The following is a 15,294-nucleotide window of genomic DNA, read 5'->3' on the forward strand; positions in this document are numbered from 1 at the left end:
CTGTTTCTTCCCCTCAAAACAATCACAAATTTCTTAATAATTAATCACTTTTAATAAATCTTTCAGACAAAAACTTCACCTTGGTTTCTAGTACACAAGAATAAATTAGAAAAAATGGATTTGTTCACTTGTTGCTGTAAGAGAAGAGTGAGAAGGCTATTACATTTGTACACGTGTTCTGGCATAAAAGCATTCAAAACATTTTTACTGAACGTTATAGTTTTTAATTCAAATCTAGTATTTCAACATACATAAAGGAAAGGTTAAGGATACTTATGCCTGTATCTGAACAGATCAAGAAAACTCCATGTTTGGTATATTTACATTTTTTCATATGATACATGCATCACTTGATCTCCATACTGAAGTGCAGTAGGTGCTTGGAGCAACCCCACATATAATTTTTGTGGAAGGTGCTGAATTATCCCTTGATGTGCCGGTTTTCAGGAGCCTGTGCAGAGTACAGGGCAGTTTTCCTGGTCACACTGCTTCTCTCTGACCTGTTCCATGCTTTCTAGGGAGCCCTTCAGGGCAGCAGGTACCTCCTGCGTGGTGTGGAGGTAGGTGAACCAGGAGGAAATGCAGCTAGTAACAGTAATGCTGGCAGCACTCTGACTGCTGACCTAGTGAAAGACCCTTGTCATTTCATAGCATATTGATCCCCTAAAATGAGAGGAAAGAGCAGAAGTTTGCAGTAGGTTATATTTACACAGCTAAATGCTCACAACACTTATCATCTTAATCATGTAATTTCATCATTATGTCTTGATCTATAAAAGTTCAGGACATTTGGGCTTAAAGAAAAAATCTTCTAAGTTAAATTTTTTCTCTTTTATTTTCCTGGAGTCTACTTTTTCTCTTTTTTCCTGCAAAGTTTTAAAAGCAATGAGGAAGGAAAAAAAAGGTGTAGAACTGAAGAGCCTGATCATATTCAAACACCACCATAAATCAGGACCAAGCTCTTTTAAATCAACATCATTGCAGTTGCAAATGCATGACATGCAAAGAAACCCAGCCCACCTAGACTGCAAAAAATGACACCTTTCTTTTATTTTCTAAACTCTTCCTTTCTCCTTCCAAACAATGCCTGGTTTACAAATCCTCTATTACTCTTGCATAGCAGCTGTGCTGAACAGAAAGGCATTTTTAGCAGGCAGCTTATTTACCAAAATAATCACCAAAAGAGCTGAAAGAGATTTTGACTATATGCAGTATATGCTGTGGCTCAAAAAGTGCTAGGTGAAATCTTAGTAAGAGAAACTAGGAGAAGGTTGGAAAATAATTTCAGGGAGAAATGGTGTATGCTGTGATAGCAGAAGGAAAAAAATACAAACAAAACCAAGTTCAAACTGCTTGGGGAAAAAAAGCAAACTAGGTGCCTGGACATTCCTGCTTTTGCAATTTGTGTCACATTAGACCAACTTCTTACTAGCTTTAAATTCTGGATGCTCTTCATTGTTTCTATTCAGCTGTGCTCTCACACTTCCTTTGTCTTCTGGAAGGAGTGTAAAATAAATGTTATACAGGGCTTAGGAACAAGACAGTGCTTAGCAAGAAACTCCATGGATTTCTGGAGAAAGTCTCTGCCAAAATTCAGGTTAATACAGCAGGCAATGCCCCTGAATAACACAATGCACATAGAAAAATAAATCAGAAAAGACCTCTATGATCATGATCAACATGTCAAGCCCACCACTAAACCTTGTCCCTAAATGGCACATCCACATGTGTTTTAAATACCTCCAGGGATGGTGGCTCCACCAGTTCACTGTGGAGCTCATTCCAAGGCCTGACCACACCTTTAGTGTAGAAATTTTTCCTAATGTCCAGCCTAAACCTCAACCTTTCCCAGCACAATTTGAGACTATTTCCTCTTGTCCTGTCCCTTGCTACCTGGGAGAAGAGGCCAACCACCACCTGGCTATAACCTCCTGTCAGGCAGTTTTAGAGAGAGATCAGGTAACCCCTGAGCCTCCTTTTCTCCAGGCTAAACCCCCAGCTCCCTCAGCTGCATCTCACAGCACTTGTGCTCCAGACCCTTCCCCAGTTTTGTTGAGTTTCACTGGAGTCACTCCAGCACCTCAATGTACCTCTCTCTTGTAGTGAGGTGTCCAAAATCAATGAAACAGCACTCGAGGTGTGGCCTCACCAGTGCCCAGTACAGGGGAACAATCCCTGCCCTGCTCCTGCTGGCCACACCATTGCTGATCCAGGCCAGGATGCCATTGGCCTTCTTGGCCACCTGGGCATACCCTGGCTCATGTTCAGCTGCTGTCACCAGCACCTCTAGTCCACAGTGCAGTTTCTAGCCACTCTGCCTCAGCCTGTGGCACTGCCTGGGGTTGTGGTGACCCAAGAGCAGGACCTGGCACGTGGCCTGGTTGCACCTCACAGCACTGGCCTCAGACTATCAATCCAGCCTGTCCCAATGCCTCTGCAGAGCCTTCCTGCCCTCCAGCAGATCAACACTCCCACCCAGCATGGTGTCATCTACAAACTGACTGAGGGTGTACTCCATCCCCTCCTCCAGATCATTGACAAAGATATTAATCAGGGCTGACCCCAGTACTGAGCCCTGTGGAACACCACTAGTGACTGGCCCCACATGGATGTTACTCCATTCACCACCACTCCCTGGGTCCAGCCTGCCAGCCAGCTTTTTATCCAATGAACAGTGCACCTGTCCAAGCCATGGGACATGGCATCCACATCACAGCACCAAAGATTCTTCTGTGTTTTCTAAACAACCAAGACAGCCCTTGTGAGGGAAACAGGGTTCATCATCCAGTACGATCCCGATATTTTTTTGTATCTCTCTCTCTCTAGAAATTACGTGTCTTGCTGCAACAGATCACAAGGGCAACAGAAAAGCACACATATGTAATTGTTACAAAGGCTCACCTTAGTAAAAACAAATTTGTTTCTCCTTTTTGATACAGGTTGACATGCAAGGAGAGAGACCACACTTAGAATTGGCAGTAACTGAAGAGCCAAACAGCACTCTGACACAAACACCACCCTCTACCACAGATACCCAAACAGCATTAATGATGAAGTCTTCTATTTATATAATCAGATTTTAAAAAAAGATTTGCACTCATTAACACTGTGCAGGAACAAAACTGCATTACCAATACAACTGCAAAAACCAGAATCCTCTTTGTGGGTGGTGATGGTTGTGTGTATACATTAATGTCTGTGTGCATATTCCTATTGTTCTGTCAATGTACTATATTTTATGGGCACAGATCAGCTCACAGGCAGAGACAAGTCAGAAAATGCTTATCTTTCGTTCTTCTTTTCTCATGACAGCTACAAACTTAGCACCAATAAATCAACCGCCTTTCCAGTGAACTTTTAAACCAAAAATGTTACAAACAAACAAAAGAAAAATAATTTGAGAGATTTCTGTTGAAAAAAAACCTTTCCCAGAAAAAGTAAAGTTTTCATTTTGGTATTTAGTTTGTCCAAATGGTATTCACCAAAGTTCAGAATTTTTCAATCAGCTCTATTCAGATACTAAAGCAACCTGTTTCCTAGGTACGTTCAGCAAGTAAAGGGTTTACTGAGATGAAATCTCTAACTCCCTTTCATTAGCATTCCTCTTGTTGCCAGTACAGGAGCAGCATTTCCTCCAACAGTAAGTACAAAACTATTACCTCTGGAAGAAAGAAAAAGTATCACAGAAGAGGAAACAACTTGTTGTGGGCCAAGGAGAACACAGATGCTTTTCTGAAAGAAGCACAACCAAAAATTCAACACCCAGTTAAAACAACCCTTGGGTGTAGGCATGCTTAAATGTGAAAAATTAAGTACCATCAGTTCCCCACTTAGATTCCCAGTGCAACGACTGCTGCACCTGAGGGATAATTGTGAGCTTTCACCCCTCTTAAATCTGGGCTGAAAGAGGTGATTAGAAAAAATAACAGGTGATATGATTTGGGGGCATATCTCCTTCTCTCACCTGTAAAATGATGAAGGGAAGAGAAATCAACCAAGCTGAAAAGTAAAGACTATGAGAAGAAAGCCAAGATAAAAGTGTGCAAAGATACAGAGAAAACTAGTCACCCTGACGGAAAACAAGAACAATTACTATTATTGTCAGGAAAAGGCAGAAAAAGAAACAGGACAGTTGATGACAAGTTCACAAGCTCTTAGTTTTACCTATCACTGAAGTGTCCACTGCAGTTACCTAGCTCTTCTAGTTCATCCTAGAAGCAGCAGACAGGGTGCTTTTTATAATTAAAACAAGAAAAATAACTGACAATTTAACACAAACACCAGTTTGGCAATACCAGAGCTTGCTTCCCAGCACCTGTTCAGCTCACACCTATAGCCCCATCCCAGTACAGGATCATCAGCAAATGAGTCAGTAAAGTGGGCATAACATTTCTCACCAAAATTACTACGACCAAATACAAATTTTGTAAAATTTGTGATGAAACAAAGGAAGCCTTGCTACCTCTTGCCGCAGGCAGGAGCATGTCTAGCCTGCCACCCTGGACATTCATCACCTGCATCACTGCAGGCCATGAGCTGGGGTGGGGAAGAGGGCACATGGACAGATGGAACAGGGAAGGTTGTAGGAGGGGAGGTACAACACCTCACTTCAAAATGTGGAGCGTTTGAGCCACACAAATGGGATGAGATGTGTAAACTCCACAGAGTGCAGCAATGAACTCCTCCTATAATAGCTGCCATCTAGAGAAAATGTTTCTGGTTTCTTTAAAGCCTAATCCAACCCTGAGCATTTATGTGTGCCCCTCCCTATAGATTAACTCAACAACATTAAAAATACACACACAGACACAGACACACACACAAAATATGTATATTTAAGGTTGATACAACACCTTTCTTCCCAGAAGAGGCCATTTATATAGGGCACTCAACATGCAGTAGTGCCTACCTTTGGTTAGGGAATGAATTCCAAGCTTCACTTGTGAGAAATTCCCACTTCCTATTTCTCCTCTGACTCGATAGAAGGCAATTCTCTTTCCTAGGGTTAATTCTTTCACCACTTTTTCATTATGAGACATATCCTGCATTAGTTTCTCAAATGGAGTCAGTCTGTGCTGTCTGCCCTCTTCATCTTCTCCATAGCACTCCGCATGCCCATCATCATCTCTGCTGTCCTCATGATGCCACCTGGAGGAGCGGTATTTTCCAAGAATTCCTTCATTCACATATCCTGTTGTCATAGTCTATAGGGTAATCACTTCCCCATTTAACAAGATGTCCTGGTAAGTTTAAATGAAGTAATTCTGTATGAATATGCAATCCTGCACATTATAGACACTGTAACAAATGCAGGAAAAAATAAATAGCAGCTCACAGAAAGTTCAAGGACTAGTCTGGAAATTTGTTCAAAAACAAATCTGGTACATCTACATACTGCATGTCCTGTTCAAAATCAGACATAAAATTGAAGTTGTATACATTCATTTCTCACAAACAGATTTAGTGTGTCAGGATCTTCAGCTGCAAGGTAGAAGAGGCTTTGCAACTAAAACTGCAAACTTTGTGCAAGAAAACAGCGGGGTGCTCACTGTCTATGCAGCACACTTGACACATGCAAAATATTTGACACAAATGTTTAGACTTTAGCTTGATGTTTTGAGAACTAACTTGACAGAAAAAGGTCAAACAGAAAGCTGATTAACTGCTCTGAATAAATCCAGATACTTCTAGTTAATTTTGAATAGCTGACCTTAAGAGCGTAGCTCTCTTTGATTCTGGTAAGAGTCCAAAAGCTGACTGTAGGGATTGCCTTTGACTCATTCTTCAGCCTGTAAGCTTGTCACCGTACCTTGGAAATGTCACTGTGTGTTGAAGCCTTGCTGTAAAAAGAACGTTGCACCTCTGTTTCTTTCCCATGGTGTGTTCAACAAAGCAACTGATTCTGGAAGATGACAGAAAAAGCATAATCTGTGCACCAGGCAAAAGAAATGCTGCGCCTCAGTATCCCTGCAGTCACATGGCAGGACAATACAGGATTAAGTAACTGCAATGTCACGTTAACCCTCCTTTATTTAGATGAGCTTTCTTTAACGCCTTGAGCCTTCTCAAAATTTTGCCAGACGTGTGGTGCTCCTAAGCAGACAGATGAAGAAAGTAATTAAAACCTTTACATAACAGCCATACGCTTCACTGAATGACAGCATGACCCACACCATTTCACCAGTTTAACTCTGGCAGCACAGGCATAGAAGTACTTAACCTAAATACACGAGCAATCACTTACCTTTAAAGCAGCACACCTTTTTTCTTCTTTACCTTTCTTTTTTAACCTTGAAAGCCAGGAGTTGATCAGCAGGTGCTGATCATGCAGCCGCACGCCTGAGGGTGGTGAGCTGGGCACAAAGCTCTGAGAGAGCACAGGCAGTGACAACGCTCACCTCCCCTGCTCTCAGCCTGCAGCACACCCGACTGATGGACAGGGAGACACCCGACTGCCAGGATAGATGCACCAGACTGAGGGAGAGTGAATTAGACCAGTAACTCAATGCCTGAAGCTTAGGTAGACAGTCACCTAAGGTGCCACACTATCAGAGGGCATGTGACGTTTGCCAGGTAGAGCTGCCCTCTAAACCCCTCAATCTCCTGTGTGAGCAAGAGGTGGAGAGGTCAGAGGCACAACCTAAGGGCACAGAAAAGGCAGCTGGTGATGGCTTCATTAAATGGGAACTGGAGTGGCACAGAAGCACTCGTCTGCTCCTTCAGAGAGGCCAGGTGACTGACCCAGCTTCTGGGACACTGCTCCTTGCCTTGAGACACATTGAAGAAATTTTGCACTTCACCTCTCTGTGCTGCAGCCACACTGCCAACAGACAAATCTGCCCCAGGGAGAGGCAGAAAGCCTAGCTTCTCTTTTGCCTCAGTCTGTGACTCTCTCTGTCACTTCCCTGAATCAGAGATGCTTTTTACTGTGTGTGCTGCAAACTTAATGACAAAGTTTGTAACTGGAACAGAGGGAGAATATACTTATTCCATTATGCCCTTGTTACTCTTTTTGGCTTACTCATGTTTGAAGAAAAGGGCCATTTTCATGGTTGAGAGAAACTTAAAATAATAAATAATCATATTATTCTCTGGCTCTAAATATAATGAAACCCCTGACATATACTGTATGTGTACATACAGCTCCTGGCTAAATCCTTGAAACTGTTATGAGGGAAGAGGCCAAGTGACAAATGAGAAAGTCCTCAGTATTCTCCCACCAAACCAGCTTTCTTAGCACCAAATGTTCCCCCTAATTGGAGGAAAGAATCTATGTGGAAGGACACCCCATCCCCAAGCAAACTGACAAACCCTAAACCCACACCTTACATTCTGGTTTTCCTCCATTATTGCTTGCCTAAATTGCGGCCCACAGTTGTTTTCTGCTTCAACCTGTTTCACATCACAGTTGTAAAAGTATTTTAGGTAATAAAAAAAATCTTTATATGAAACTCAATGGTATTTCACTGTTTTAATGGTGGATGGCAATCTAGCAGAGCAGGGCTTTTGGAAGCCACTTGTCTGCTGTACAGTGGCACAGCAATTCAGAGGCAGAACTCTGTCCCCATTCTGCTCTTTGGTCTTGAAGGCAGCAGTACAGGTTGTCCATACGAAAAGTCTGGAAAATTCCATGAGCAAAACACAGGCACGCCATGTACAACTGTAAGCTATTATTAAAACAAGTGTCTCTCATTGGGCAGTGACATCCTCATCACCAAAGAACAGCTGTAACTTACGGCTATAGCCTCCAGAGTGGCAGGTATGGACAATTCTGCTCTTGCAAAAGAAGAATCACACAGCTACTACCATCTTCTGCAGAAATTATCAGGGCCCTTGCAGTTAACTGGCTGTACAGAAAAGGCTGACTGCACAAGAAGGATTTCCTTCAAAAAGTCTTGTCTAGGCAAGCCCCTCCTGAGCACATTTGGTCAAGGCACAGAAGGCAGCTAGCCCAGTCCATGTGGATCACAGAGACAAATCATATGGGAATGCCAGAACCTTGTGGGGACAGATGAGTCAAGAGAAAGGCAAAACTGCATTGAAGCATTAGCACATGGCTCTTGCTGAATTTGCTCCTGCAGAATTTTTCCTGAGGCTCAGCATGCTCTTTTTTAGAGCGCAGCCTACCATTAATCTCCCTTTCAGGCTTGCCACTTAACAGTCAACCCTGCAACCTTCTGGCACTTGGCCAAGCTGGCTGGTTTTCCCTGTCTTTTGACATGAGCTTTTTCACTATTCCTCGTGTTAGCAGTACATATACCATCTACTTAGGGTCTACATTCCTTCCTGTAATTAAAACCAGCAAAATCCATCTGATATCATACAAAGGGGCAGTGACTGTAAAAGAAAATAATTCTAAGAGAGAAGGGAAAAACAAGGAAATCAGGAGTGATCCAAATACAATGAAGGACTAACAATTTATTATTTTCCCCCCAGTCTGTCTGACTGGTGATCTGAAGAACCTCGTAAGAATTTATCTGACCAAATAATAACTTTAAAAAAACAAAATAAGCAAGCAAAAGAAAACCAAAACCACTACAAACAGCAACACAAGACAGAATATACAAATGTATCAATCCTTTAAGACCTCTGCCACTGTAACACTGCTGTTGTTTAACCTCGTTTTTCAAACTGACATTCTCGTCCTATTCTAAGAAGGGCTAAATACCCTCAGGCTTCAGCTGCAGGCTGAGCTTAAAACCTGCACCAAAACCCTAACGAAGTTCTGAATGAAAGGAAAAAGAATTAAACCAAGAAAGAGATCACTGGATATACAGAGATCACTGGATATACAGAGTTTGGTTCCTAAAATCCCATCTTGACAGATATATAGAAGTGACCTGGTTTTAAGAAGCTTTGAATGGAGCACATGAAAGCACAGAAGCATTTAGACCAGTGCTCCAAGCACTGTGTTTTGCAAATTGGTCTCTTTCATTAAACCTGTCTTCCAGAGAGGCAAAAAGCCACTCAGCTCTGAATGCTTAAACTGCTGCAGCTCCTATTAGAGTGAACAAAGTCACAGTGGAGGGTCTCCTACCACTCAAATCCTCAGAATACCAGGAGGTTTTAATGAGGATGCCACTGGATATTGCCTCACATTGACTAGAGTTCCCTTTTCAGTCCCTCTGCTGTCTTGTCTGTGGAGATGAGGATTTTGAAAATATTTCCCTAGGGTAGGGGATTAGTTCAAATTTTTTAAATTCCCTTGAAGACCATTTGCCAGCTCTGGAACAAAACTGAATTTTAAGCAGCAGGGATTTTTTTTAAAGTCATCTGCAAGAAAAATATCTACCCCTTTTTTTAAATCATAGTTTTAAAAGTTCAGTTGTTGCAAGAAAATACCAACAATCTAGTATACTCCTGTGTACAGATGACCTATCCTTTATAAAAGATGAGAGCCCAGCAGAACACTCCCACAAGACCTGTAGCACAGACCACAGGTGACACAATAGCTCTGCCGTGCAGACAGACACAGGGGAAAATAATAGCTTCCCTTCTGTGCTTATGCTCAAGCAATATTGAGTGTATGACTGTTGTGGCCAAAGGAAATGAACATTTGTTCAAGGTTTGCACTTAGCACATTTTTTTTATTTACATGAGACTCTCAGTCTTATTTCTGTGAATGCCAGAAAACAGAATGACTATATAAAATATAACCCAGTGCTTCATATAAATGGTTAAAACAAAACAAAACAAAACAAAAAACAACTATTCAAAATACAAAATATAGCATGGTTACAAGCTGAAAACAGACCTGTGTGTTCCCAGCTCTGGTAGGAGGAAATACTAACAGGACACTGACCACAGAGAACCTCCAGAAACAACTTGCTCTCTCTGCCCAGGCCCACATGCCACCCATTTCCGTACATCCCAGAATTACTACAGCTAGCTGGCATAGCATTCAGTTTACCAATTATTGTTTGATGAAAACCAGACATGGTGAAGATCATTCTTATCACCTTCCTGCTGTGCCTGGGAATGTTTTGATGACAGCCAGTGATGAGCCTGGGCTCGCAGGTGGGCAGGGCATCGCTGCTGGTTCTGTGCTGCTGCACTGGGCAGGCTGGAACTCCAGTGTGAACTCAAGCTGAAGGGACTGTGACCTGTAGCTGATGTGGAAGCAGGTACCTCTAAAGCATCTGTGCCTGTGGTTGTGACTGTGCCACGGCAGGCTCACCTCTGGAGGGATTATGGCTCATGGAGGCCCCACCAGAGCAGGTGCACTTCACAGCACTGTGCCTGTGAGTAAATCTGTGCTGCAGCAGGTACAGCCCTGAGGAGACTGTGGCTCATAGATAAGGCTCCACTTGAAGCACGTGCAGCCCTAAGGCACTGCAGACTATGGGTAAACCCAAGTTGGAGCAGAGGCATGGGGAGCACTTCATTGTGATGTTAAACCATGACACATTGGACTAAATCTTCTTGAGGGTCTTTTCCAACCTAAATGATTCTATCATTCTTAGCCTAGGACATGACACTGTTTTCCCACACAGGGAATATTAACATGTGCAGCAGCCCTGTCTGAAAAAGAACATAAACACCTTCAATGGCTTCTGTGCAAAACCTCACTTACTGGCCACAGCACCAAGAAGGGAAGCAGGAAGAGATAAGAGTTGCACTGTACTGACTCCATTCACCACAATGAAATGCCTGTTCTACACGCTATTATCAAACAAAAAACTCCAAGAAATCCTGGTGTAAAAGGGAAAAGAATGGCCAAAAAATAGTCCTCCACACTGCAACACACAAACTCTTGCCTACAACTTAATTCTACAATTTTAACTTAAAGCAGAAGACAGAGGACTCTACCAATTATTCAGAAATTGAGCAATCCTGAGCCAAGCAGAACACAGGTGGATGCTTGCTCAAGTGTCCCTTAACCTCAGCAGAAAGACTGAAACCTTCATCTTTTGAATTGACCCTATAGTCATTCTGACTAAAGACAAAAACAATTATTTGGAAACTGATGGAACCTGATCTTTTAAGGATTTTACCTGACCAGCCTGTTGCCAGATCTGCTGACTGACGCAACTCAGCACAGGTCACTGTAGCACAAAACTACAGATCTAAGCAAGCTCACATGTTTATTTAGTCCAACTTCCTTCTTGCCAAAACCAGAGATAAGACATAGAGGAAAAACACATTGGTGTACCGTATTCTGTGGTCCATCCCTAAAATGTCTCTCCGTGATCTGGAACAAGCAGTCATTGGCTGTGTCCAGGAGAGCTGCAGGCTGCCCCACAGAGACCCACCCAGGGGGACCCCCAGGCCAGGCCAGCACAAGCACACACTCACCTGCCCGGGCTGCCCACACCTGTGTGGCAGCAGCAGCTCAGGGAGGCCACTGACAGGCACTTCATGCGACACTGGTGTCAGGGTGCAGCACAGACTCACCTTCCCACCTCCCCTGGGGTTATCTGCTGACAGGCTGGAATAAGCTCTTGAAGAGATGAAGGAAGGCTGCACAGAGCCCTCAGCAATCAGAGCTTACATAACCCTGCCAACACAGGTTGGGTGCAGCCCAGCTGGTGGAGTCTCACATCAAATCCACCATCTGCACTGTACAGGGTACACAGAAAAGAAAATCAAGGCATAGCAATCAACATAATACAAATGATAACTCGGCAAGTACATTAAGACCTGTGAAGTAGAAACTAAAATGGGGGGAGGGACGGGCGGAAACCCCTTTCATCCTTTCACAGCACTGCTGATAAAAGAGCTAGAAAGAGAATTAAAATTCATTAGTCTTTGAATTGTACAGAAAATTGCATTAAAACAAAGACAAAAAAGAATTTACTAGTAGAACCCATTGATTTCCCAGTTCTTTGAAGTATACAGGAGGGATCGATTTGAAGTCTGACTGTATTTTAAAATTAAATTTACCATTTCAAAACTTTAACCTGGACAGTCTATTTCCTTCTTTGATGTATAATGCAAATTAGGTCAATTTGCCTCAGATTTGTTCTTCCAAGATAAAATCAGTTTCCATTAAGCATGTATTCTGAGTCAACAGAGATGCAACAAAGTCTTTATTAGCCTTTTAAATAACAGAAAGAAATTTACATCTAATTCAGTTATTTCACTAACAATTAGCTTGACTCCTTTTTCAGTGAAAATAAAATAAATCCTCTGGATAAAGCAAGCAATAGTCCAAGAAGGAAGAAACAGGCAATACTTTGAGTCCTGCTGAAATCACTGAAAAAAATCACTGAAGAAATCAGTCTTCACTTGTATCAAGGAAATGATTGCATATTTAGGCAGATGTGCATTGCTAAGAAGATGGCCTGCAACAAAATCTGTGTGGGGCAGTGCACTGCTACCAGGTTTGCCATCCATATGACCTCCCCAAGCTTTGCAGGCACAGAGCCACAGAGCAGGAGAATAACCACAAGCTTCCCAGTTCTGCTGAAGCTTTGATTAACCTCTGGAAACTGCTTAATGCATAGCAAAGCTTCAAGACGTGGCAATGAGCTTAGCAGGAAGAAATCTGATCTTATTTGGCATCCTACAGGTCATAAGCTACCAATCTCTGTATATCAAAATCTTGCCCACCAAAGACTCCTCTTCCACTGGACTGAGAACAGAAGTGAAATTAGGATAGGTATTTTTGAAACTGGGATCTAGAGAAACCATACAAAGGCAGGAAGAAACATTCAGCCTCCAGCAAACTGAACTGTACTATCAGCTTCATCACTGCGGTGCACATCAAGGATCCTAAGTGAGGGATATTAACCCAAACTGCAGATTTTACTTTTCCTTTGCAACTTTGGCTTCAATATTGCAGCTTAATGCTTCACATGCATCCTAGGTTTCTTTCACAAACTGTTTTTGGCTTTTTTTTTTCCTTTTCCTTTTTCCTCTTTAGCTGACCTGGTTTTGGAGCACTGAAAAATTCATAATGCTGTCTCAAACTGAATTTCCAAATGCAGCAGTGTGCGCCAAGGAGGCTGCCAGCACATTTAGGCAGCTGACCTCTCCTGCTGCAAGGATCAGCCCAGCAGACAGTGTTTGAGGGGAGGCACAGAGCTATACCCTGGGAAACTGATGAAGAGGAACACTGCAGAGCTCTAAGCCATACTGACCTTGCTACTGACCCACTGAAAGACAGAATTATGTGAAAAAAAGCTGCTACATCTCAAATCCCTAAAACCCATCCTACTTTTCATATCACATTTAAACAGCAAAAGCTTTCCTGAATTGAATGAATATTAATGTTAATAAATTTGGCTACCATTTAATTTATTTAGCTCATCTTATAGACATCTGTTGAGTATCTGTCTCGTAACAATTATTATTGTTATTGCTGTTCTCATTACTACTATTGCTTTTAAAATGAAAAATTATATAAACTATGTTCCATTAGAAAGAACAGTGCAAATCTGAGTAAAAAAGATCATAACATTTCCAGCTGATACTTTGTTAATATGGGAAAAAGAAACACATTCAGTGTTCAAGTTAGGGAAGAGATTTTGACAAATCTGCAAAAATGGAAATTAAGAATAAACCCATGGTATTACATGCAACTCTATCACTACATATAACTCCATGGTATTACACAGATACTAAGCACATTCCATGATTTCAGGGAGCATAGGATGACTAAGAAAGCAGAAAGCAAATATATGCAGAAGTACAGCACAAACAAATTTTAGAACATCTTTAAGCCATAATCTTCCCTGCAAGCATCCACTCCCCTGATGAAGTTCTGTGGATACATGTGGATACACCATACACATACCACAATCCAAAAATCTAAGTTTATTTAAAAATCTATAGGTAAGAGACTCCAGTTCCTCACCTTTCATCAATCTTCTCCTTGAAGAAATCTGCAGGAGAATTTCAGTTTAGAATCCAGAAATGTGTCTGAGACTAGAGGCACGCAGAAGACTTTACAAGCTATTCCTATTAGACTAAAGTTCTGAAATAGCAATCTATTTTTGAATAGACAACAATGTAATGCTGCCAGCATTTCTTTCACTGACTAATATATCCTGGATTTGCTTAATACTATACCCCTTTCCAGCAGCCTTCTATCAGCTCAAGGAGAAGCAGCTGCCTGAGTGCAGCAGAACTTAATGAAAAAACTCTAGTGTCATTTCACTTTGTAAAGTGTGGGGGGAAAGACGATAGGAAAACAATCAGTGGAACTAGTTCACAACTAGTGTTTAGAAAGAAAGTGAAAGAAAAGAGAAAGAAAATACCTACTAGGTTTCTAGGACAGCTTTTGCAAGTAGAGGAAAATGGGAATAAGAGATATAGAGGAACAGTCTGTTCAGCTTTTCCAAATTAAGCAGGCTAACACCATGAGGCCATCAAGATGGAACAAGAAATGTTTAGTGTTGCCCTGAAATTTGAACAAAGTGCAGCTGGCCATCCAGAAGGTCACAATCTTTCAGGACAAACTATGACTTGTCAGGTGCTGGGCAGGATGTCAGCCTGGGCAGGATGTCACCTGCTGTCAGGATGACAGTCAGAGCCTCTGGCAGTAAAAGACCAAAATATCATGTGCTGGGTGCACCACCCTGAGCTCAAAGCCATGATGGCAACTCTTTTTCTTGAGAAAGGGCACCCTTCCACCTTCCTGATATTAAAAAAAAATGCTTTATGAGGAACTGCAGCATCAAAACCATAATCTTTTTACTCTTCACAGCATTTTACAGATGCCATTATATCATTTTAACACTACAGACTGATGGCAGGAAACAGGTCAGGAAACTAAAACCTGCAAAGGGCTGCATATTGTAACAGCTGTATTTTCAGGTGAAAGGGGAGATTGATTTGTTTGATCTTGTATATCCTCAATCTAGAAAACACGTTCCAATAACAGCGTGAAACCTCTCAGGAAGTAGACTCATGATCAGCTCTGAAGAAGTACACTTGAAATTCTTGAGCAAGCATGTCAGAGTGAACACAACACTGTCCATAATATCACCTGGTCATGTACCCAAGCTAGAACTGCCTGCTTTGTTGGCACTAAGACTTTCAGCCTGTAACTTAAAGATTAACTGATTTTTCTCATTTCTCCAAAGGTGTCTGACTGAACCTTCATTGACAATGTTTACTCTCATGTCCATCCACAATAGCAGCATTTCTCAGTGCCACTGCACTAGCTGAGAGAGAAAAATAAAATATATGTCACTTGCATCCTCTCCATATAATTAGTACTTAACCCAGCTAATCACACCACTTAATCTGATGACACCATGCAGAGCTCAACAGGACGGGAAAGAGATTATTCTCATAACCTCTAAATCACAGGGCTGGCATAATTTGGTTAACTAGGCCAAAGAACTT

General features: G+C 41.9%; 2 protein-coding genes across 7 annotated transcripts in view; one reads left to right on the top strand and one right to left on the bottom strand.

Moving 5' to 3' along the window:
• HMGCS1 (3-hydroxy-3-methylglutaryl-CoA synthase 1) overlaps positions 1–4,448 on the top strand; it is a 21,535-nt gene extending 17,087 nt beyond the window's left edge. For all 3 annotated transcript variants that reach the window (XM_085043072.1, XM_085043071.1, XM_085043073.1), the window contains exon 10: positions 2,940–4,448. In XM_085043072.1, the coding sequence (XP_084899198.1) occupies positions 2,940–3,083 (144 nt within the window). In that variant the 3' untranslated portion in view covers positions 3,084–4,448. The remainder of the gene's footprint in view (positions 1–2,939) is intronic.
• Positions 1–12,291, bottom strand: part of NIM1K (NIM1 serine/threonine protein kinase) — a 16,400-nt gene extending 4,109 nt beyond the window's left edge. Inside the window, exons 1-2 of one of the 4 annotated variants that reach the window (XM_085043078.1) lie at positions 5,810–12,291; positions 4,910–5,298 (exon numbers count right to left, since the gene is read on the bottom strand). In XM_085043078.1, coding sequence (XP_084899204.1) covers positions 4,910–5,201 — 292 coding nt within the window. In that variant the 5' untranslated portion in view covers positions 5,202–5,298; positions 5,810–12,291. Of the gene's footprint in view, positions 1–4,909; positions 5,691–5,710 lie in introns of those variants that run through there. The other 3 variants (XM_085043079.1, XM_085043077.1, XM_085043076.1) reach the window with 3 other exon arrangements.
• Positions 12,292–15,294: the final 3,003 nt, after the last annotated feature.

The sequence above is a fragment of the Lichenostomus cassidix genome, chromosome Z (genome assembly GCF_008360975.1).
Source record: "Lichenostomus cassidix isolate B80296 chromosome Z, HeHo_3.0, whole genome shotgun sequence".
NCBI lineage: Eukaryota > Metazoa > Chordata > Aves > Passeriformes > Meliphagidae > Lichenostomus > Lichenostomus cassidix.